Source organism: Schistocerca cancellata, chromosome 11 (genome assembly GCF_023864275.1).
Source record: "Schistocerca cancellata isolate TAMUIC-IGC-003103 chromosome 11, iqSchCanc2.1, whole genome shotgun sequence".
Classification (NCBI taxonomy): Eukaryota; Metazoa; Arthropoda; class Insecta; order Orthoptera; family Acrididae; genus Schistocerca; species Schistocerca cancellata.
In genome coordinates this window covers 152,029,357-152,052,568 of record NC_064636.1, presented here as the reverse complement: position 1 = coordinate 152,052,568, position 23,212 = coordinate 152,029,357, and the positions used below count along the sequence as shown (strand labels likewise).

Here is a 23,212-nt window from a genome sequence, read left to right as displayed (position 1 = left end):
AAAAAATTCATATAATTGATTCCACAAAACAACATTTTTAATTAAAATACTTAAGCAACCTAAACAAAAAAAATACTCCCCCTTTAAACAAAGAATGTTTAAAGGTAATCAATGTAAAAGTAAAAGATGATATTCACGAAAATAACCAAGAGAACAAGTATAAACACCAGAATAATAATTACCATGTTGAGAATAAGAATACATGTATAAAGTATAGTTGTTGTTGTTGTGGTCTTCAGTGCTGAGACTGGTTTGATGCAGCTCTCCATGCTACTCTATCCTGTGCAAGCTTCTTCATCTCCCAGTATCTACTGCAACCTACATCCTTCTGAATCTGCTTAGTGTATTCATCTCTTGGTCTCCCTCTACGACTTTTACCCTCCACACTACCCTCCAATGCTAAATTTGTGATCCCTTGATGCCTCAAAACATGTCCTACCAACTGATCCCTTCTTCTAGTCAAGTTGTGCCACAAACTTCTCTTCTCCCCAATCCTATTCAATACCTCCTCATTAGTTACGTGATCTACCCACCTTATCTTCAGCATTCTTCTGTAGCACCACATTTCGAAAGCTTCTATTCTCTTCTTGTCCAAACTAGTTATCGTCCATGTTTCACTTCCATACATGGCTACACTCCATACAACTACTTTCAGAAACGACTTCCTGACACTTAAATCTATACTCGATGTTAACAAATTCCTCTTCTTCAGAAACGCTTTCCTTGCCATTGCCAGTCTACATTTTATATCCTCTCTACTTCGACCATCATCGGTTATTTTACTCCCTAAATAGCAAAACTCCTTTACTACTTTAAGTGTCTCATTTCCTAATCTAATTCCCTCAGCATCACCCGACTTAATTTGACTACATTCCATTATCCTCGTTTTGCTTTTGTTGATGTTCATCTTATATCCTCCTTTCAAGACACTGTCCATTCCGTTCAACTGCTCTTCCAAGTCCTTTGCTGTCTCTGACAGAATTACAATGTCATCGGCGAACCTCAAAGTTTTTACTTCTTCTCCATGAATTTTAATACCTACTCCGAATTTTTCTTTTGTTTCCTTTACTGCTTGCTCAATATACAGATTGAATAACATCGGGGAGAGGCTACAACCCTGCCTTACTCCTTTCCCAACCACTGCTTCCCTTTCATGCCCCTCGACTCTTATAACTGCCATCTGGTTTCTGTACAAACTGTAAATAGCCTTTCGCTCCCTGTATTTTACCCCTGCCACCTTCAGAATTTGAAAGAGAGTATTCCAGTTAACATTGTCAAAAGCTTTCTCTAAGTCTACAAATGCTAGAAACGTAGGTTTGCCTTTTCTTAATCTTTCTTCTAAGATAAGTCGTAAGGTCAGTATTGCCTCACGTGTTCCAACATTTCTACGGAATCCAAACTGATCTTCCCCGAGGTCGGCTTCTACCAGTTTTTCCATTCGTCTGTAAAGAATTCGCGTTAGTATTTTGCAGCTGTGACTTATTAAACTGATAGTTCGGTAATTTTCACATCTGTCAACACCTGCTTTCTTTGGGATTGGAATTATAAAGTATAAACAGCTCTAAAAAAAGACAAAAAAATTAAAGCAAAAAATCTAAAAGAAGATCAAGACATAATTCTATTTAATAATCTAAGTTCACCTACCAAATTTAAAGGAGGAGGAGCAGCTATATTAGAAGAGCTCAAAAGGAATCATCATAAAGCCATTCTTGGTATCAAATTAATTATACCCTTGTTAATTAATAATCTTCGTCTACCTAAACACTCATAAATAATATTAAACAAAATAAACCAGAAGAACACAAACCATGACCAACCATTAAAGAAAGAGAACCTATACAACCCCATCAATTCATAGTCATCAACCCTCCAATAACTGTTCTTATATGAGTAACAGAAGAATATGCAATTAAAGACTTTAAATCAACCTGACGAAAACAAATAAATCTAACAATAACCCCACCAGATAACACACAGTGTGTGTGTGTGTGTGTGTGTGTGTGTTTTTTTTATTTAATAATTTTAGTATAAATAAGCATTCAGTGAAGCAAAAGGTTTTGATTTAACTGTTCTAGACATGTTATGATTCTGATTGTAAAAGTAGTATGAGTGATCTGGCACTTGTCAGTCCAGTTTCCGCTCCCCCATACAGTTGGTGTACACTGTATAGTGTCATTTGATATGAACAACATTAACTTTATGAACAACATTGATTTCATTGTTTCTGGTAGTAGCTGTGTTATTTTATTTGGTTACACTACCGTTATATGCATATGAAGATAACAAAGCTAGAAAATATGATTGAAGACAATAGCATAGGGAGAAGGCTGAAGTTGAAGATCATAACGAATTTTCAAAGGCGTTGTCATTAACTAGTCTAACAATTTTTTGCTGCCTCCCATTGAAATATACCATTGTGTGAACTCGTCACCCAGAATTTCAAACTTGGAAGAGATCACCTACCCAGAACTACTATTTAATTCTTAAGAAGTATGACAGTTGTGCTTTATACATGTAATACATTTATATAATGTGGAAGGACTGTGACTGCTTAAATGTACTTACTACAGTTTGTTATTTTATACCACAGGGTCAGGTTTACCCATCCAACATGAATCTAAAAGAAGAGTTGCAGGACAGTGCAATTAAAGAGGTAATTTTAGAATTTATATGACTGCATGTAATTAATCATTGCTGAGTTGTGGTGAAAATAATGTGATTGTTGCTGAGTTGTGGTGAAAATAATGTGATTGTTGCTGAGTTGTGGTGAAAATAATGTGATTGTAATCAATATTAAGTGTATTCACTTTAGGAGTCCTGTTTTTGCTTTAGGGTAAGGATGACAAGACTTACAGTATTATAGTATGCCCCAGATTGGAAATGAGGAAACAGGTAAAATAGAATGTTTTTACACTTTACCCCATATGGATTTAAGCAGTATCTTTGAGCAGGTGAAGTACTTTAGCTTGTGAGTTTGTAGAAGTGCATCTTGACATTATAAGCACAAATAAGAATTACATGAGATTGCATTGATGAAGTTATATGAAAATTGGTACCAAGTCCCAAGACTCAAGCTATGATTTCTGTTGTAATGAGCAGTTCTCTTAATGGTTCTGTGTATGTAAACTCCAACATTAGATGTTTTTATTCGCCATGTTGTACTGCTGTGACAGTTACAGACTCATTCAAGGAAAATCTACACAAAGTAATGGATAAGAAGCAGGTGATCATAACCTACTGAGTAAAGACTAAGATGTCTGTGTGTACATTGCAGGTGGTATGGACAGGCAGTCTTGTGTAGTACTTTCGAACAGTTTCCTGAAAGCTGCCGTAAGATGCAACTTTGACAGCCCACACAAAATTAAAATACTTTAGACCTTGTAACTATGAACAGGCTTGTCTTTACAGACAGTTTAACTACAGAGTGGGGTTAGTGATCATGATGCCAGCACAGCAACAATGCTAAATGAAGTTCATGAATCCTTCAAGGAGGCTAGGAGAATAATTTTCTAGAAAGAGCAGATAAGTAGTTGTTAGCATCCCATTTAGACAATGGGTGAATGTCATTTACTTCTGATACGCTGTACATAGAGGAATATGGGCAAATGTTAAATGGACTGTAAATCACACACAGAGTAAATATGTGGTGAGTAACTTGGTTACAGACAGAAAAAACCCACTGCAGCTTAATAACAAAATTTGAAAATGCTGGGGAAACACTGTTCTGCACTCAGTTAAAAAAAAGTATGCACATTGGTGACAGGCAAGAGTTATTGGAAATATGTGTGTCTGTAAAAAGATTGATGCATGAAGCATACAACTACCACTGTCGTACATGAGCAACAGATTTTTACTGGGAACATGAAACATTTCTGGTTCTACATAAAATCACTAAGTCAAAGACTTCTATCCAGGCAGTCATTGACCAGTCTGGTGTTGCTTTGGAGGAAAGCAGGTGATGATCACCAACCCCTCTCTGTACTGAGTTTTCAAGTTTGTGCAGGAGGATCATACAAACATATTGTTGTTTCACTGTCACACAGACTCCTGTGTTGGGGACATAGTTATATGATCCCTGGAGTAGAGAAGCAACTCAAAGAGTTGAAAACAAAATAGTTGCCATTTCCAAATGGAATCACAGATCATTTGTTCAGAGATTACTCTACAGCATTGGCCTCTTACTTAGCTTGCATTTATTGCAAATCTCTCACGTAGTGCAAAGACCCAGGCAGCTTGGAAAAAGTTCAGGTGGCCTCTGTATATAAGAATGGTAAGAGAATGTACCTGCAAAATTACAGATCAGTATCAGTAACATTTATTTGCTCCAGAGTTCCTGAAAACATCCTCAGCTCAAATATAATGAATTTCTTTGAGACAGAAATGTTTCTGTCCACAAATCAGCATGGATATTGCGCAATACTCATTTTGGTCTTCTGTCACATTATATACTGCGAACCATGGATGAAGGGCAACAGGCTAGATTCCACATTCCTACATTTCCGGAGAGCATTTAACACAGAGCCCCACAGCATACTGTTAATGGATGTCTGAGCATATGGAATAGGTTCCACGATATGTGAATGGCATGAAGACCTCTCAAGTAACAGAGGCCAGTACTTTGACCTCAATGGCGACTGTTTGTAAGAGACAAAAATATCATCAAAATTTCAACAGAGATGTTTTGTAAGACTATTTTTATTGCCTATACATGAAATAATCTGATAAGCAGCTGTCTGCTGATGCATTGTGTGTGAGAAAGGGTCATCACTAAGAGGATACAAGCTAACTTGGACAAACTTTTTATTTGGTGTGATGAATGGCAGGTGTAGAAATATTCAAGTGAATGCAGATGAGTAGGAAAAACAATCCCGTAATGTCAGAATACAACATTAGTACCGTACAGATTGACAAAGTCTGGTCAATGAAATGTCTAGGTATGACATAGCAAAGTGATATGAAATGGAACAAGCACATAAGGATGGTAGTTGATCGGGAATGATCAACTTTCTTTGTATTGGGAAAATTGTGGTTCATTTGTAAAGGACACCACATATAGAACACGATAGATGTAAAGGACACCACATACAGAACACGATAGAAATGCCTACTACTACTACTACTACTACTAATAGTAGTAGTAGTTAAAGGAACCATCCACCATGCATCATTTGGTGGCTTTCAGAGTTTTTATGTAGACATAGATGCACAGTAGCCAGAAAGAAGCTAATCAAATTGTAGATTCCATGTTGAATGCATTCTCATGCTTTTTAAGCTTGGAAAGCCCCTTTCTAAGGCTAATAAGTTGTTAACTGGAGTATGTGACAGAGCCAAGGATCGGTCATCTCCTTTTGTCATGAAGGGAATACATGACAGAAAAGTAAATGATAAATTAAACTAGAGGTAAAATTGTCATCCGTGTGGATGTTTTAAACACTGCAGTTCTCTGCTACACACAGTCCTATTGACTACCATATGCTATTGCTCTCTACACCTCTGAACTGATTTACCCAACCAGTAACATAATACCTGCAGTTCAATGATCAAGGACCTTTGAATTTGTAGCATCACAATTACCCATTGAGTCACCTATACTAGAAAAGAGCAGAAGCATTTAGCAAGTAGGTCCAGAGTTATTCTCATTAGGTAATAATAGCATTGGGGACACAATATGGAAGAAAAGTAACCAGAATAAATAGTTACATAATCTTATATTCCATGTGAAATGCACACCAAAAGTAGATACTGAGGAGAGGGGAGGTCACATGATCATAAAGTGTAGTAAGCAGATTCAGTCACACAAAAAATGATGCTGAACTGACTCCTCTCTGCCATGAGAAGTGTTCATTTATGGAACAGTGGTTTATCACATGTATAGAAAAAGGCAAAGGCCATTCCAGTTTGTAAGAAAGTCACAGGAAATAGGTGCAAAACTATAGACATACTAAGTGGTGTAAGAATCTTGTTAAATGATTTTGTAATTCTGTGTGAATGCTCTTCTTGGAAAAAAAAAATCATTTCATCTGCAAGAATGGAAGTGGGTCCCATAATTACTGGTCATGTGAAGCTGTTTAGTTTGTTCATTCACAGTGCTGCCGCAATGTAGTCAGCCTGTAAAATGAGGCCATAGTTCTGAAGCTGTGTATGTGGGACAGCTAGCTAATTTGATGTGACTTTCAGTGACTCAGCACTTCTGCTGTGCAGTTAGTCATTACCTTACACTTCAAATTACATTCAAGCAGTAAGATTCATTAGAACTGAAGGGTACAAACAGATAGGTGCGAAGTACCCACCATTATCACATACAAATACCTTCTCTTGTGATGATGTCCAACAGTCATAGCTAACACACAAAACATATGGACTGAAAATGAATGTTTCCATAACTGCCTACTTACTTGTGGCAAAAAGTATTTTAAGTATAGTTATATGTTGGCAATATAAAAATGTTATTGAATCTGAGAATCCTACTTTCACAAGTGTATGAGGGGTTACCACCAATAGAATGTGCTTCTGTTTATTGCACGAATTTCATCCATATTCATTCTTTTCCTTCCTCTTCTCTCCACTCTTCTGACATTCCCATCCCAGTGGTGTCTCATCTGTCTCGTCCGTGTACGTACCATACTTAGCTACATATTTCAAGGGTTTCCACTTCAGGTTTCAACCAGACTTCAGTTCCAAGAGTATTTTGAACATGACAACTTTCCTGATGGGCATTAAATCAGGAACTAGAAATACATCAAGAATTTACTGTTAACCTTTTGATGGTAGTATGGCCTTTACTTTGTATGCAGTCTGATTTCTTTATCTCTGCACTGACTAGCGTCCATTCATCAGAGGTCCTCAAACTACTGCCTAGCCTAAAAAAAGCTTGCTTTGTGTAGTGCACTCCAGACCAATGAAGTATTCCTACAATTCTTCACCTCATAACACATGTCCAGGAGTCTGCAGTCCAGGCTGTCAAAGAATCGATGGAGTTATTAGTTGATACCCTCCACTCATTTCAAACCAATGGACTCCAATCTAATCTGGGAATGCCGCTGCAAACTGTGTGTGCTGCATGCATTTCATGTGTGGGTCAAGGGCTATTCCCCATTTGTGCTATCTGTCCATATAAACTGAGGATGACCTCAGAACCCAAACGACGAGCATCATTGGTGCCAATATGAGCCAAAACTTGCAGACCGCTGCACCTTGCATGTTTGGTAGCCACAGGCAGGACATTCTCCACATCTTGGATGAGGCTCCCCAGCATATTCAGTACCCCAAGGATTCATTTCCAGTACGGGAAGCTATTTCCCTAAGGATCTCCATAATACATTTGACATTGGAGCTCCTGATTAACTAGAAAACTCCTCTCCACTTGCGGCTATTTGGACCCTTTAATGGGTGAGGCCAGCCTCCACATTCTCTCTCTGCCTCAAGCAGCACTATCAGTTACCACCCATCTCTCATCATTTGGTGAGGACAGCTACATTGGGTACACCACAAGGTGTCTTGACAGCAGAGCCAGTGGGCAAAATAGGTGGCACCTTAGGCATCACATGTGATGAGCTTGATTCCGCCAGCACTAGTACAATAGGCAGCATCCTGAATGCTGCTGAACATGGCAAAAATCATCTTCAGCTGTTGATGAACTGAGGCCAGCTCCTCCATCTGCACATGGCATGGACACGTTATGTATATTCTAGTACTACTGTTCAAGAAGTAACTATGAAACACACAGAGATAGCAATATATCTAACTTCCTGTTTTTCTGATGTTTCACCAGTGGTGGCTAATGCATTACTGTACTGTGTAGCTGTTCATTCAGAAGAATTGAGAGCTGTGCAACATACTGCAAATACACTTTAAAGTTACTAAAATATGGGATTGCACCTCTTGACTACTAAAACGTGGAAGGAATGTAATCATAGAATTAGGAGCAGAGATTTTTGAATAAACAAGGTCATGAAAGTTAGCCCAAAGTAAAATTCCATATTTTTGGTTAAAAATAATGGAAGGAGTCACTATAACTGCAAAACAAATTTTTATTCATATCTAATCTCGACACAGACAAATATGCTTGTGTTGTCTATTCTTTTGGACATGTCCAAGGGGACTGACACTATTTTGATCCTGCAGCCACAATCACTGAGGGTACAAAGGAAGTAGAGACATTAGTTCACTGTGGGCATTAATTTACATCAATGGGAAGGGTTGGAAATTTGTGCTGGACCAGGATTTGAACTGGAGTCTTGTGCTGACTAGGCAGATGCACTGACGATTATGCCATCTGGAGACACTGGTCATCACATCTGCATAGACTACTGTAGCATTCTTCCTGTCAGATCCAAATTCTCAACTTGTTTACCCACTACTGATGCAGCGCTCGTGCTCATGATCCTCTTTACACATGGTGTCTCACTGGTTTCTGTAATAGTTCCAGTATGGTGTGCATCTACACTGAAAGGCTCATTGGCTGACGTCACCTTAATTACATATGTGGTGGCCATTCTTTCGGAGATGTCCTGTTCCAACAATCTGAACTTGTTTTCCTTACTTCAATCCTTTGGTCAACGTTCTGGACATGAACATGTAATATCAGCATTCCATGTTTTTGATCATTTCTTTGTAAAAACAATTGTCACAATATGGTATATAATAATCAAGCCACATGTAAAGTTTTATTTAAACTGATTATACACACATACAAGACAATGCCATCTTATGATATAAAAAAGTTACATTTGTGGTGCTCTTCCTTAAATGATGAATTCTGTGCACCTATTCTTCCTGGCAAATTGATTAATTACATTGTCAATATGACAATTAATGTCAGGATGAGTGTCCAACAGAGCTAAGCCATTAAGTCAATCCTCCTCCATTGTCGAACTCAGCCATGTCTTTATACACCACACTGTCGAAAAACTTCTTTCCACTGTAGTATCAGGTGCAGGTAGACAAGCAAATATTTTGTACAGTGTGTGCAAAGTAGTCTAGTCTGATCTATGGCAGAGAGACAATGCTTGCATAACAGAATCACAGTCATTAAGGGCATTTATGCTCATTTGCTTGTATTGAAGAACCTGTCCCATTTGTCTTTTTTAATCACAAAGTGTGATTCTTCTTCAAAGAACAGTAGTTCAGTTAAGCACTGATTTAGTTTGTGCACCAGATCATTACCATTGTCTTTCAGTAGTTGAAAGGGCAAAAGTATGTTGAATTTTAAATGATGAATATTTTCTTAAGCAAAAAGTTTACCCATGTCAGTTGTAACTTGGTCCAGTGTTGGAATAAAAAGTTCTATTCCAATATGTCATAGCATCATCAGTATGATCACAGTTTTCTCTGTGTCTTTGTCTGACTGTATGTCTAGGAACACTCATCTCCACAGTTCTTTCATAACTACCTTTGCCTCTTTAACAATAAGAGCAAAGTGGCTATGAGCATTAGCTTTCAAGCTGTCATACACCTAGAGCATCAAATCTAATTTTACTTTCGTAATTGCAACGTCGAAGATAGGGTCTTGCAAGATTTTGATAACTGGGTATGTTATGCACATAATGTCACTAAGTGTGAACAGAGTGATTAACTCACAATTAGAGAGAGCTCAAAAGAGAATATTGGTTTTGGCAGCTGTTGTTCTATCCCTCCAACGCTATATTTCTTGAACTTTGAAAACTGTCTGGAGATCAGCTGCGAATTGAAAAACCAGCATCATGTCACTCAACTCATCTCGTTTGACAGTGTGACTGCAGCGAGTGTTGTAGGTGACGCCTAAACATTGCAGACAGCTTGCTAGATGCTGAAATGAATGATACCACTTCTTCAATAGTACCAAGAGAGTTTCCCACACTTGTAATTTTGCAACTGAGAGAGACGGCGAGGTTGAGCTGAAGACTTTGACACAATGCTACGTGCATGTTGATAGCTTTCTTTTTTATTGTAGCCTCACCTCCTTTCAGTTCTGACACATTAACTGAGCAACCATCAAGCCTATTCCCTCAAAGGTCTCCAGGGACAGAGAAAGGCTTTCCATTCTCCTTAGAATCGTTTTACCTCATACTTCACCAGTATCACAGTGCTCCTCATCTTGACACTCTTCGGGTTCATCATCAATGTTTTCACTACAATCGTTGTCTTTATTGATGTCAATGAAACCCAAAAATACTTCGTGTAATTTGCCATCACAATCAACATATCTTGCAGCTAAACTCAGTTAGGCAATGCACAATATGTCTGTTGTCTCATCGGAGATTATGCTGTAATAACAAATATCTTTGATTTCCTCCAGTATTCTCAATAACATCACTGTTTCACAGCATAAAATAGGTTCATTACACATTGTTGTAAGTATGTAAGTGGCATTCACTTTTGTGGGCTCATGGTGATGTTTTAGTTGCAAGTCTCGAGCATCAATTCTAAATCTTGGAAGAGTTTTCCTTGTTACTCACTATACTTTAATGATCATTTTCGTTTTCTAATAGACTCCCATCATCTCTATGCTCCGCCCGCAGGGGAATATTTTGCTTACCGTGAAATACAATGGTTTTTATTATAACTACAAAATGGTCTCTGTTTTCCCTAATGCTTTCCATTCTGTCTTGAAAATTGATTTATGACATCAAGTTTGCATTCCGTGTGTTGCCAAAAATAATTTTACATCTGTTGATGCTTCAATGTGGTACTTGAGCTGAGAGTGAGTCTCGAGGCCATCATCTTTAGCAGTAAGTTTGGAAAACTGTGCTAGTGGTTCAGTCACTTTCACTTACACTGCAAAAGATTGGGAATTCACATCATCTAAGAATCAAAGGTCAGTCCTAAAAATCAGTAAGTTCCTGCCACATTGAGTAGTTCATCATCAAGATAAAGTTCTGGTTGTAAACGAACCATACGATGTTGACAGAAAACCGTGACATGGGTCTTGGCAGCTGAAAACCAAAAGCCAAGGGTGAGTGCCCTTAACCATGTCTTTCGTATGGTGCCTTGCAGTCTACATTCAGCAAAACCCACACTACAGGAGCAATAGTAAGAGGAAGAAGTAGTCAGCATACAAGGATGGTGATACTGATGACCTCACAGCTGCAGGTGACAATTGATGGCTTGTAGAAAGACAAGGGCACTCAGTACAGAGCCCTGCAGGACTCCATTGTCTTGGATATGGGGAGTGTTGTGGGAAGCACCAACTAGAACCCAGAACATACACTATGAAAGGAAATTATAGATAAAAATTGGGAGTGGGTCCCACAGACCCCACTCGTGTAAGGCAGCAAGGATATGTTGTCACCTCCTGGTGACATACAGCTTTTGCAGGTCAAAGAAGACGACTATAATGCATTTTGATGAGAATGGATTTCTTTGCTCAAACCATTTTATTATTCACAAAAATAGAATAGTTAATACAGAGAGGTCCCTTTTTAATTTGTTTAAACACCAGCCACGGATACTGTTCAAAATGATTATCGTGCACTTGTCTGCATTCAGCCAGCCCTCTTGTTGTGCTCGGAAGTAGGAAAGATACAACCTTTTGCAGGTTTCCTTGGAGTTGTGAGAAATTGGTGTTTTATATCATCACTAATATTTCCTGATGCTAATATATCCATATGACTGCCAATAACTGTAGGATTAAAGGAATCAGATGATGAACTTTGTTGTGGAAGTTTCGACCATATGCTGGGCTCTGTCTTTACATCTGGTGGTGTTTTTACAGCTGAATGGTGACTGGAATCTTCAGATGTTCCTACTTTTTCTCCTTGGTACATAACGATCCTTTTTAGTATGTTGTTATGATGTAGGTAAATTAGATGCCAATTATTCTCAAATAAACACTTTATTTGCACTGAAAAATGCAACACTGGTACGTCTAGCACCAATACACACTCAGCCATGCTCCCTGTATTTCTAATATCACTAAGCACAATACTGACTGAAGTCTGTGGTAATAGCTAGTAATGCAGTTGTTTACTTTTATCACATCCAAGTTATCGTGAAGATTGTAACTTTCAATCTGACTATCTGGCAGTGACTCTGCTTACCTTATATGTGTGGCTCAGTTGTTTTGAGAACATATGCTGCCAGAATTTAAAATGTACTTTTGGCCACTTCAAAGTCACACTGGTAATGTACCCCCCTGAGCTAGGTTTTCAACAGATGTTTGTCTTAGTCACATGGCAGTGACAGCGACACCAGGGTTAAGATGAATGAGAAAATTAGTAAATGAGAGCAAGACTCTCACACTCCCACAAATAAGGAAAAGCTAAATATAGATAGTGAAAAGATTACAGTATTTTTTCCCCATACAGAAAGACACAGTAAAAGAAAATTATTAACACAAATATATTTATGCACCTGCTAATATCACTACTGCAGAAGTGCTGTATTGGTTCCACACACATTGTATCACTCGGTTAGCTTTTTCCTTTCTCTTTTCCTTTTTACAGCAAATACCACGAGAATCTTTCATTTGAGTGGCCTGAAAAATAAATTTGTTGTGCCACTACTTTCGTAGGGATAAATTTGTGATATTGGATATGGCGGGCATGGAGAAAGTCCACCCATGAGGTAGGAGATTTAAGAAAGATCATGGGAGAACAAATATGGATGTAACAAAAGGGAAATTGCTGTAAAATTAACTTTGGTGGCATACCTAAACATTCAGTGAGAGCTTTAATTGTACCAAGAAGGTGGCTGCATCATTGCACCATTTGACTAGAGAAAGTGGTAAATGAGCTGTGAATTTGTATGGTACTGCACGTGAAACAAGTGGTAACTGCTTTTTACATCAAAGGTCACTGCTTGTACCTTTTCATCATAAATTTGTCTTTAGTTTTGGGTTCCTAAGACGACGACTATGGGTGTCCAGATGACATATATGAGTTATTTTCTGTGACTTCTGAAGGATAACTAGTGGTGCGAGCAAAACGATTATATTTATTTTTATTTGTACAGATTTAAGTCAAATTCACAATTACATTCAAATGTAAAATAATTTAATTTGTAACGTATATAGCATCCATAATTCACCTCATCACTACTGTGACTGTGATGCTGGAGAGAAGCAGAAAGTTGTCATGACATCTTACATGTTTTATATTTTGTGCAATAATGATATGGCATTGTTTTTCAGACTGATGGAACTTTTATTCTTTTATTTAAGAAAAAGTAATTGACTTCTTGGCTTCACCTGCATATGCATTTACTCCAATTCTAACCACCTCGACCTTCATTATCTTTCACTCCATACTCTGTCAATGTGTCCCCCCCGCCCCTTCCCAGGGGCCTTTTAGGGTGATTTATTGACTGAAAAGGTCAAGGTGATGGAATACCGATGTGATGTGAAATCGTAGGTCCCCCCCCCCTCCCCTTAATGCTTAAAGTGTCTGGAATTAGGGGGATTAGGGCATGTCTTGCAGGACTATTATCATCTGTAGAGACTGGTCGAGTACTGCTTGCAATCGCCCCATGTGCCTCTCCCCCCATCTGTGTCCACTGGGAAAGCACCACACTCCCTGCTCACCAGGTTACACTGTTTTCTAGAGAGTGAACAATATACAAGACTCAGAACAAACCTACTGGCAAAGAGGCCAAAAAGGAAGTGAAAGTAGTTGTCCCCAGCATGTACAACAATGTCACATGCTACAGCTTCAAAGACTTTCCCCTCTGCCAATGTACTCCTGCCTTTTACTCTTTCCGTAGTGAGCCCTCAGGGCCACTCAACCATCCCTGCCGCCACCCCCCCTCCCCCCTTGATGTTTTGGGAACTCCCCTTTTGCTGCTTTCTCCACACCTGCTTTGGAATCAATAGCTTCCCATCTACCAGGAACATTTGTCCCCACCTCCCAGCCTGATGCGAATAAGCTTCTACTTGCATCTCTTGTCAGGAAGGGGTTTTCAGGGACACTTCCTTCCCTGGGTTGCACTGGACTACAACTGGACACCAGCAAGTGGCTGAAGGAGCCACAGACTGTTGGTCGCACTGCTTTATGATCTTCATCTTTACTGGAAACAGATTCAGAGAAGCCCTTGCCATCATCAAAATCCTCCAAGGAGAGGAAAGATAAGAAAAGTGCTTTGAGGAGGAGCAGGACCTTTCAGTGGGCCCCCGCACCAGCATGTCCTACCTGTTAAACTCCTGTGGCCAAGGCAGAGATTCCAGCAACCCCTGAGGCCCCAATTTGCACCACACAATGAAACCTGTAACTGAGTTTGCACATACGTTCTGGATATGCCATATAGAAAACTTTTGCCACTTGATACGTCTTAGGAGGCTGTGGCTGTCCCAGTAAGTGCATTTCAGCATAGTACTGTCTGCAGTGTTTACCTTCCTTCTGAAGATAAAGCATCTCATGACATATTGTTTTCATTGATTTCTCAGCTACCCCCCCCCCCCCAGTCTTTCCTAATCTTGGGCAATTTCAATACACATAACCCTTTGTGAGTTTTAACCATGATACTGGTCATTGTAAGGACCTTGGAAAGTTATTGGCACAACTTGACCTTTGCCTCTTAAATACTGATACCCCCACACACTTCAGCATGGCACACAGTTTTCTCTGTCACTAACCTTTTCATTTTCAGCCTTTGGCTTCTCCCATCCATCACCTGGGGAGTTCTTGATGACGTGTGTGATAGTGAGCATCCCACAATCTTCCTGTCCCTCCTTCAGCATCACTACCCTGGATTCATGCCAAGATGGGCTCTCAACATCATTGACTAGAATGCTTTTGCCCTTCATGTCAGCCTTGACTCCCCAACGCATTGGGGCATCAACAAGGCAGTCCAAAGTATAATTATAGCTATCATTCTTTGACAGCTGATTTAGCAATCCACTGTTCCTCGGTCTTGCTCTGACAGAAGAGAGTAGCTTGCCAATCATCAGAAATTCCAGAGGCCATTAGCGATAGTAGGTTGGCTCTCCAGCACCGTTAGTGGCGTCAATCGATGGAACATCCTATTTACTTTAATTGGCTTCATACCCCTCTGCACCACATGATGAAATGATGTAAACAAGAACGCTGGTAACAGCATGTTTCAACTGTTGGACCACATACCTCTCCTTTGAGACATGCCTGCATACATCAGACACTAGTAGGTGTATCTGCTATTACCTTGAAATTGCACTGTCTCCACTGACCCAGACACCGTTGCCCAACAGTTTGCTCTGTGTACGCTAGAATCTCAGCATCTGAGAATTATCAACCTGTCTTTCATTTTCTCAAGCAATGGGTGGAGCAAAAGCAATTATCTTTTACTACATGCCATCTGGAGCTGTATAAAGTTTCATTGAGTGGGAATTCATCAGTGGCGTAGCCTTCTGCTCGGATACAGCCCCAGGGCCAGGTCACACACACAACCATACGACCAGGCACCTATCACTGGGTTGTCAGCATCATATCCTTGCCATCTGTAACTGGATCAGGACCAAGGGCCAGTTCCCAAGTTCCCATCACAACAATTAGAAAGCATCATTGCCACAGTGCTGAAACTGGGTAAGTACTTCTAGAGATGGACAGTTATCACCCAGTCAGTTTCACCAATGTTCTCTTTAAACTGCTTGAATGCGCAATGAGCTGGTGGCTGTGTGGCTCATTGAGTCTTGGGGTCCTCTGGCTGCATCCCAGGGTGGTTTTTGCCAAGGCTGTTACACTATTAATAATGTGGTTTGACTGCTGTCTGCCAGTCAGTCAGCTTTTGCCCAATGTCAATGCATTATAGCTGTCTTCTTTGATCTGCAAAAGCTGTATGTCACCAGGAGGTGACAACATATCCTTGCTGCCTTACACGAGTGGGGTCTGTGGGACCCACTCCCAATTTTTATCTATAATTTCCTTTCATAGTGTATGTTCTGGGTTGTAGCTGGTACTTTCCACAACACTCCTAATATCCAAGAGAATGGAGTCCTGCAGGGCTCTGTACTGTGTGTCCTTGTCTTTCTACAAGCCATCAATTGTCACCTGTAGCTGTGAGGTCATCAGTATCACCATCCTTGTATGCTGACTACTTCTTCCTCTTACTATTGCTCCTGTAGTGTGGGTTTTGCTGAATGTAGACTGCAAGGCACCATACGAAAGACATGGTTAAGGGCACTCACCCATGGCTTTTGGTTTTCAGCTGCCAAGACCCATGTCACGGTTTTCTGTCAAAATCGAATGGTTCGTTCACAACCAGAACTTTATCTTAATGATGAACTACTCAATGTGGCAGGAACTTACTGATTTTTAGGACTGACCTTTGATTCTTAGTTGATGTGAATTTCCAATCTTTGGCAGTGTAAGTGAAAGTGCTTGCTACACCTCAGTACACTTTGTCCCCTGAGTAACATCAGCAGGGGTGCAGAGTGCACTACCCTTCTGCAACTTTACAAACCCATGATACAACCCTGGCTTGGTTATGGGAGTGTGGCATATGGTTCGGCATTATCCTCATCATTGTGGGTACAGTATCTCATACACCACTATGGGGTTTGATATGAAACAGGAGCCTTTGGAAGTAGTCCTGTGGACAGATTACTCATAGAGGCTGGGGTCCATTCATTGTGTATCAGGTGCCAACAACACCTTGTCAGTTATGCTACCTATGCTTCCAACTCCCCTAAGCATCTAAACTACCATCCCCTCTTTCCAAATACGGAAAGCCATCTTCCACAATGGTGGCCCAGATCAGGAGTTTTGATCGCATTTCACACCCTGTCCCTCCCCTCCAAACTCCAGTTATTTTTTCATCCACGTCTCCTCTGCGCCCACTCACGTACACCTCTGTGGGGAACCCATTGGTTACAGCTTTGTCTTGACACATCATGAGGTCAGAAAGACACGATCCCTCCTGAGGCCCACTGCAACCAATTTTTCTCCATTCTTGGTACATCCTGGAGTTCAGCAGGATTGCTTGATTGCTGATTGCTTGATGGTTGCTGATCACATGGGCTTTGCTTACACTGTAATGGGTCATACTGAACTGCCTTCCTAGCTGGAAGCTGTAGTGTTGCTAGCCCTCTCTCATGCTCTTGAGCATATCGTTTCCTCCAGTGGAGGGTCCTTCCTCATCTGCAGAAACTCTTTACCAGTTTTAAATCTCTCAAGCAGCCTTACCCTCAGCATCCCCTGGTCATTGCTAACCAATATTCCCTGTATGCCCTTGAGCAATGTGGATGCTCAGTGATGATTGTTTGGACTCTGGGTCATGTTGGGATCCCTGGGAATGAACTTGCTGATAGCTTGGCCAAACTATTCTGGAAACAGACCTCTGGTCAGTATTACACCATCAAGTTTTATGAACCTGAAATATGGAATGGATCACTCTGACTTCAGACGACCAGTGATAATGTAGACCATGAATTTATGGAGGTTTATGCAGGCCTCTCACAAGGATTCTACCGTCCTTATCCAGCTGCACAATAGCCGTATCTGGCTGACTTATGGTCATTTCCTCCAGTGCCACCCCATGGTCTTAATTCCCATTCAACAGTGGCAGAATCTTAATCTCCCTAACTTGCTACCCCTGATGATTCTACAGTGGGTGACTTAGTTTTACATTTTATTCAGGATGACTTAGTGCTCTTTTACTCTTCTTCACACCTTTCACATGGTGTGTTAGACAAACTAATCTTTTGTCTCTGTACTTCTCTTGCCCTGTCTGTGTTGCTAGTCTTTCCTAGGCAGTTTCTGAGTAGAGTATCTCTAGTACGTGGCAGGGACTAGGGCATGTATGTCCCCTCTTTGCATTCTGCTCTCAGGTGCTTCCAGCTGCTCCCTAAATGGGGCAACTTGCCTGTGTTTCGCCCTCTGTCTCCCTTTTCTCTTTGTTCCTTATATCGGTTTCATTGACTTTTCATAGACATTAGGGTTTTCTTCCTCTGGATTGTGTGTGGTAGGCTCTCGCTTACGGTCAGTCAGGTAAACCTGCCTGCCTGTTTGAAGAAGGGGTGGATGATCTAGTAGTTTGGTGCCTTTTATCATTCAATCAGCCAACCACCTCTGTCCATCTGCTACCCTCTCTCTCTGTCCATCTGTTCCTGCCACCTCTCTCTCTGTGTTGTTCTTCCCTTTCTCTCTCCAAATCATCCCTCCCACCTCCATAGGAGGTTGCTGGTTCTTACCTTCCTAGTATTTTAGTCTAGATAGAAATATGTGTACCTTGCTTGGCTGAAGTCAAACCAGTGGTTTAGGAGGTGATATAAAACGCACCCACTTTCATAATTTGTATGGCTACTCTGTATACTGGTTGCTGCATAGTATGTAAGAAATAATTTTGATTGATATTTCGGGGCCAGTCACTTACTGTTGTGCCAGCCTCCAAGAATAAACAAAGCTTTGGTTTGAAATATTTGAATTGTGGCACCACATTTTCTTGCTGCCTGTTTCTAATTGATGAATATATGTGATCATGAGTGTTACGGCCTTGACAGTTGCTATAGAAGATCTGTTTGAAAGTTCTCTCTCTCTCTCTCTCTCTCTCTCTCTCTCTCTCTCTCTCTCTCTGTGTGTGTGTGTGTGTGTGTGTGTGTGTGTGTGTGTGTGTGTGTGTGTGTGTGTGTGTGTGTGTGTTCCTGCTCCCCTACTCCTCTCCAAGAGAGCCATGTAAAAGTAAGGCACTGAATCCTTGATCACATCACTTTATTTTCCTTTTTTCAGTTTCTTGTGGACCCATTAAAGACTGAAGGCTGTAGTGTTTGGCTAAAGCAAGATCCTGAACTGAAACATGCTGATGGACCTGAGCATAATGTAAGTTTTCACACAAGCACTATATTGTGCAGGAAGTGTAGCAAGAGTGTCATGACACAAATATGGGGCATTCAACCTAAGTTGTCATGGATGGTGAAAAATTGAAACCTATGATACCAGCTATTTTCAAGAATTTTTGTGGTCTTCTAGTCCTGAAGAGGGGCAGCAGCCTTTTCAGTAGTTGCAGGGGCAACAGTGTGGATGATTGACTGATCTGGCCTTGTAACACTAACCAAAACAGACTTGCTGTTCTGGTACTGTGAATGGCTGAAAGCAAGGGGAAACTACAGCCGTAATTTTTCCCGAGGGCATGCAGCTTTACTGTATGATTCAATGATGATGGCGTCCACTTGGGTAAAATATTCCAGAGGTAAAATAGTCCCCTATTCGGATCTCTGGGAGGGGACAAATCAAGAGGATGTCGTTATCAGGAGAAAGAAAACAGACGTTCTACGGATCGGAGCATGGAATGTCAGATCCCTTGATCAGGCAGGTAGGTTAGAAAATTTGAAAAGGGAAATGGATAGGTTAAAGTTAGATATAGTGGGAATTAGTGAAGTTTGGTGGCAGGAGGAACAAGACTTTTGGTCGGGTGAATACAGGATTATAAATACAAAATCAAATAGGGGTAATGCAGGAGTAGGTTTAATAATGAATAAAAAAATAGCAGTGCAGGTAAGCTAATATGAACAGCATAGTTTGCGCATTATTGTAGCTAATATACACACAAAGCCCACACCTACCACAGTAGTACAAGTTTATATGCCAACTAGCTCTGCAGATGACGAAGAAATAGAAGAAATGTATGACGAGACAAAAGAAATTATTCAGGTAGTGAAAAGCAACAAAAATTTAATAATCATGAGTGACTGGAATTCGATAGCAGGAAAAGGAAGAGAAGGAAACGTAGTAGGTGAATATGGATTGGGGCTAAGAAATGAAAGAGGAAGCTGCCTGGTAGAATTTTGCACAGAACACAACTTAATCATAGCTAACACTTGGTTCAAGAATCATGTAAGAAGGTTGTATACATGCAAGAATCCTGTAAATACTAGAAGGTATCAGATAGATTATATAATGGTAAGACAGAGATTTAGGAACCAGGTTTTAAATTGTAAGACATTTCCACAGCGGATGTGGACTCTGACCACAATCTATTGGTTATGAACTGTAGATTAAAAGTGAAGAAACTGCAAAAAGGTGGGAATTTAAGGAGATGGGACCTGGATAAACTGACAGAACCAGAGGCTGTAGAAAGTTTTAGGGAGAGCATAAGCGAACAATTGATAGGAATGGGGGAAAGAAATACAGTAGAAGAAGAATGGGTAGCTTTAAGGGATGAAATAGTGAAGGCAGCAGAGGATCAAGTAGGTAAGAAGACGAGGGCTAGTAGAAATCCTTGGGTAACAGAAGAGAGAATGAATTTAATTGATGAAAGGAGAAAATACATAAATGCAGTAAATGAAGCAGGCAGAAAAGAATACCAACATCTCAAAAATGAGATCGACAGGAAGTGCAAAATGGCTTAGCAGGGATAGTTAGAGGACAAATGTAAGGATGTAGAGGCTTATCTCACTAGGGTAAGATAAATACTGCCTACAGGAAAATTAAAGAGACCTTTGGAGAAAAGAGAACCACTTGTATGAATATCAAGAGCTCAGATGGAAACCCAGTTCTAAGCAAAGAAGGGAAAGCAGAAAGGTGGAAGGAGTATATAGAGGGTCTATACAAGGGCGATGTACTTTAGGATAATATTATGGAAATGGAAGATGATGTAGATGAAGATGAAATGGGAGATATGATACTGTGTGAAGAGTTTGACAGAGCACTGAAAGACCTGAGTCGAAACAAGGCCCCGGGAGTAGACAACATTTCATTAGAACTACCGACAGCCTTGGCAGAGCCAGTCCTGACAAAACTTTACCATCTGGTGAGCAAGATGTATGACACAGGCGAAATTCCCTCAGACTTGAAGAAGAATATAATAATTCCAATCCCAAAGAAAGCAGGTGTTGACACGTGTGAAAATTACCGAACTATCAGTTTAATAAGTCACAGCTGCAAAATACTAATGCGAATTCTTTACAGATGAATGGAAAAACTGGTAGAAGCTGACCTTGGGGTAGATCGGTTTGGATTCCATAGAAGTGTTGGAACACGTGAGGCAATACTGACCTTACGACTTATCTTAGAAGAAAGATTAAGGAAAGGCAAACCTATGTTTCTAGCATTTGTAGACTTAGAGAAAGCTTTTGACAATGTTGACTGGAATACTCTGTTTCAAATTCTGAAGGTGGCAGGAGTAAAATACCGGGAGCAAAAGGCTATTTACAATTTGTACAGGAACCAGATGGCAGTTATAAGAGTCGAGGGACATGAAAGGGAAGCAGTGGTTGGGAAGGGAGTGAGACAGGGTTGTAGCCTCTCCCCGATGATATTCAATCAGTATATTGAGCAAGCAGTAAAGGAAACAAAAGAAAAGTCTGGAGTAGGTATTAAAATCCGTGGAGAAGTAATAAAAACTTTGAGGTTCACCGATGACATTGTAATTTTGTCAGAGACGGCAAAGGACTTGGAAGAGCAGCTGTGTTTTGAAAGGAGGATATCAGATGAACATCAACAAAAGCAAAACGAGGTTAATGGAATGTAGTTGAATTAAGTCGGGTGATGCTGAGGGAATTAGATTAGGAAATGAGGCACATAAAGTTGTAAAGGAGTTTTGCTATTTGGGGAGCAAAATAACTGATGATGGTCGAAGTAGAGAGGATATAAAATGTAGACTGGCCATGGCAGTTTCTGAAGAAGAAAAATTTGTTAACATCTAGTATAGATTTAAATGACAGGAAGTCGATTCTGAAAGTGTTTGTATGGAGTGTAGCCATGTACGGAAGTGAAACATGGACGATAAATAGTTCGGACAAGAAGAGAATAGAAGCTTTTGTAATGTGGTGCTACAGAAGAATGCTAAAGATTAGGTGGGTAGATCACATAACTAATGGTCTGAGGCATCAAGGGATCACCAATTTAGTATTGGAGGGTAAAAAGCGTAGAGGGAGACCAAGAGATGAATACACTAAGCAGATTCAGAAGGATGTAGGCTGCAGTAGGTATTGGGCGATGAAGAAGCTTGCACAGAATAGAGTACCATGGAGAGCTGCATCGAGCCAGTATCAGGACTGAAGACAACAACAACAACAACAACAACAACATAGTTGACTGCAGTTAGATTTGTTATTTGCTAGTTACTACCAATAGTATTGTAACAGCACATGTAACAAGCATATCTATACTAACCATTACCTTTGTATTAATTTTTTATTATGATTGTATGTAATGAATGCTTTAAATACATATTTGGTATCAATGGAGCAAGGAAGACTTCCTCTTGGAAGAAATTGCCTCTGTGTAACAGTGCTATAACAGAAGATTTTGAACTGTAGTGTGTATATTTGACTTCCCACTCACTATTCACTGTAGTATTTACATCATTACTGAAATCCTGCATTGGCTGTATTTAATTCCTTATGATTTTCCTCCAGTACACGACATAAATTTGCCTTGTTTCCTAAAAAGCAGGCACTAAAAAATACATGGTGACAGAGCAAGATGCTGTGTAAATAGCATTAAATTTGGTTAATTTTGATGATAATGTGTGGAATGCCATATTCATTTGATTAATGACCAAAAAGCCCTCTTGTTCATGGGTTTACAGCAGGAAGATTATTTGCATCCCTATATTATCTGAACTTAATTTTGAAATTTTGCCTCACACACATGCATCAAGTTTGTATATGGGAGTATGAACACTCGATAGAGCAGGTCGTAGTGCCTCTGAAATCAGAGTGGATTGTGTCTCAGGAATAGGAAGTGAAAGTATGCCAAATGAATACTACACAATGGCTGACAGCAAGATCAGGGACATTAGAACTGATTTGGATGCATTCTGACACTCATTCTTCCCAAGGAATAAGAATCTCTGCAAAGTTGGATGACATTCATAACAAAGGAATATTGAGAGCTGTATCATATGTACAGAAGTTTGCAAGCAGTTATAATTCACAGATTGTTTTTGTCTTTCAGGTCTTTCAGTCTGTTGAAGATCCATTGGAAATATCTTGGTTCACTGATTTTATCAAGGAGGATCCTGAACTAAATTTGGAAATGAATGTAACTGAAAATATTGTAAGTATTCACATCTCTGATGTATTGCATGTAGTCAAGGAATAAGTCTTTTGTTAATTGTGTAGAGTAAAGGCTGCATTTCAGTGAAATTCACACAGAATGTCAGTTGTCTGGAACTTGTTGCTGTTCATAATTCTAGAGTATTCTTGTACTCGTCCACTCGACTTTCATATCACCTGTTACATACTGACTGTTCTAAATAGAAGTTGAATGGGACTGGTGGCTGATATAATTCTGTTTTCTGTAGCCCTTGTTAATATCAGCTATATTGTATAATGGCTGTGTGTGATGGATACAGTAAATTCACATTTAGATGAAGTGTAAGTTCT

At 40.0% G+C, this 23,212-nt stretch overlaps 1 protein-coding gene across 2 annotated transcripts in view; it reads left to right on the top strand.

Annotated features, from left to right (window-relative positions):
• Positions 1 to 23,212, top strand: part of LOC126108808 (zinc finger protein 99-like) — a 230,277-nt gene that overhangs the window by 130,797 nt on the left and 76,268 nt on the right. For both annotated transcript variants that reach the window (XM_049914172.1, XM_049914173.1), the window contains 3 exons: positions 2,591 to 2,653; positions 18,612 to 18,701; positions 22,782 to 22,883. In XM_049914172.1, the coding sequence (XP_049770129.1) occupies positions 2,591 to 2,653; positions 18,612 to 18,701; positions 22,782 to 22,883 (255 nt within the window). The remainder of the gene's footprint in view (positions 1 to 2,590; positions 2,654 to 18,611; positions 18,702 to 22,781; positions 22,884 to 23,212) is intronic.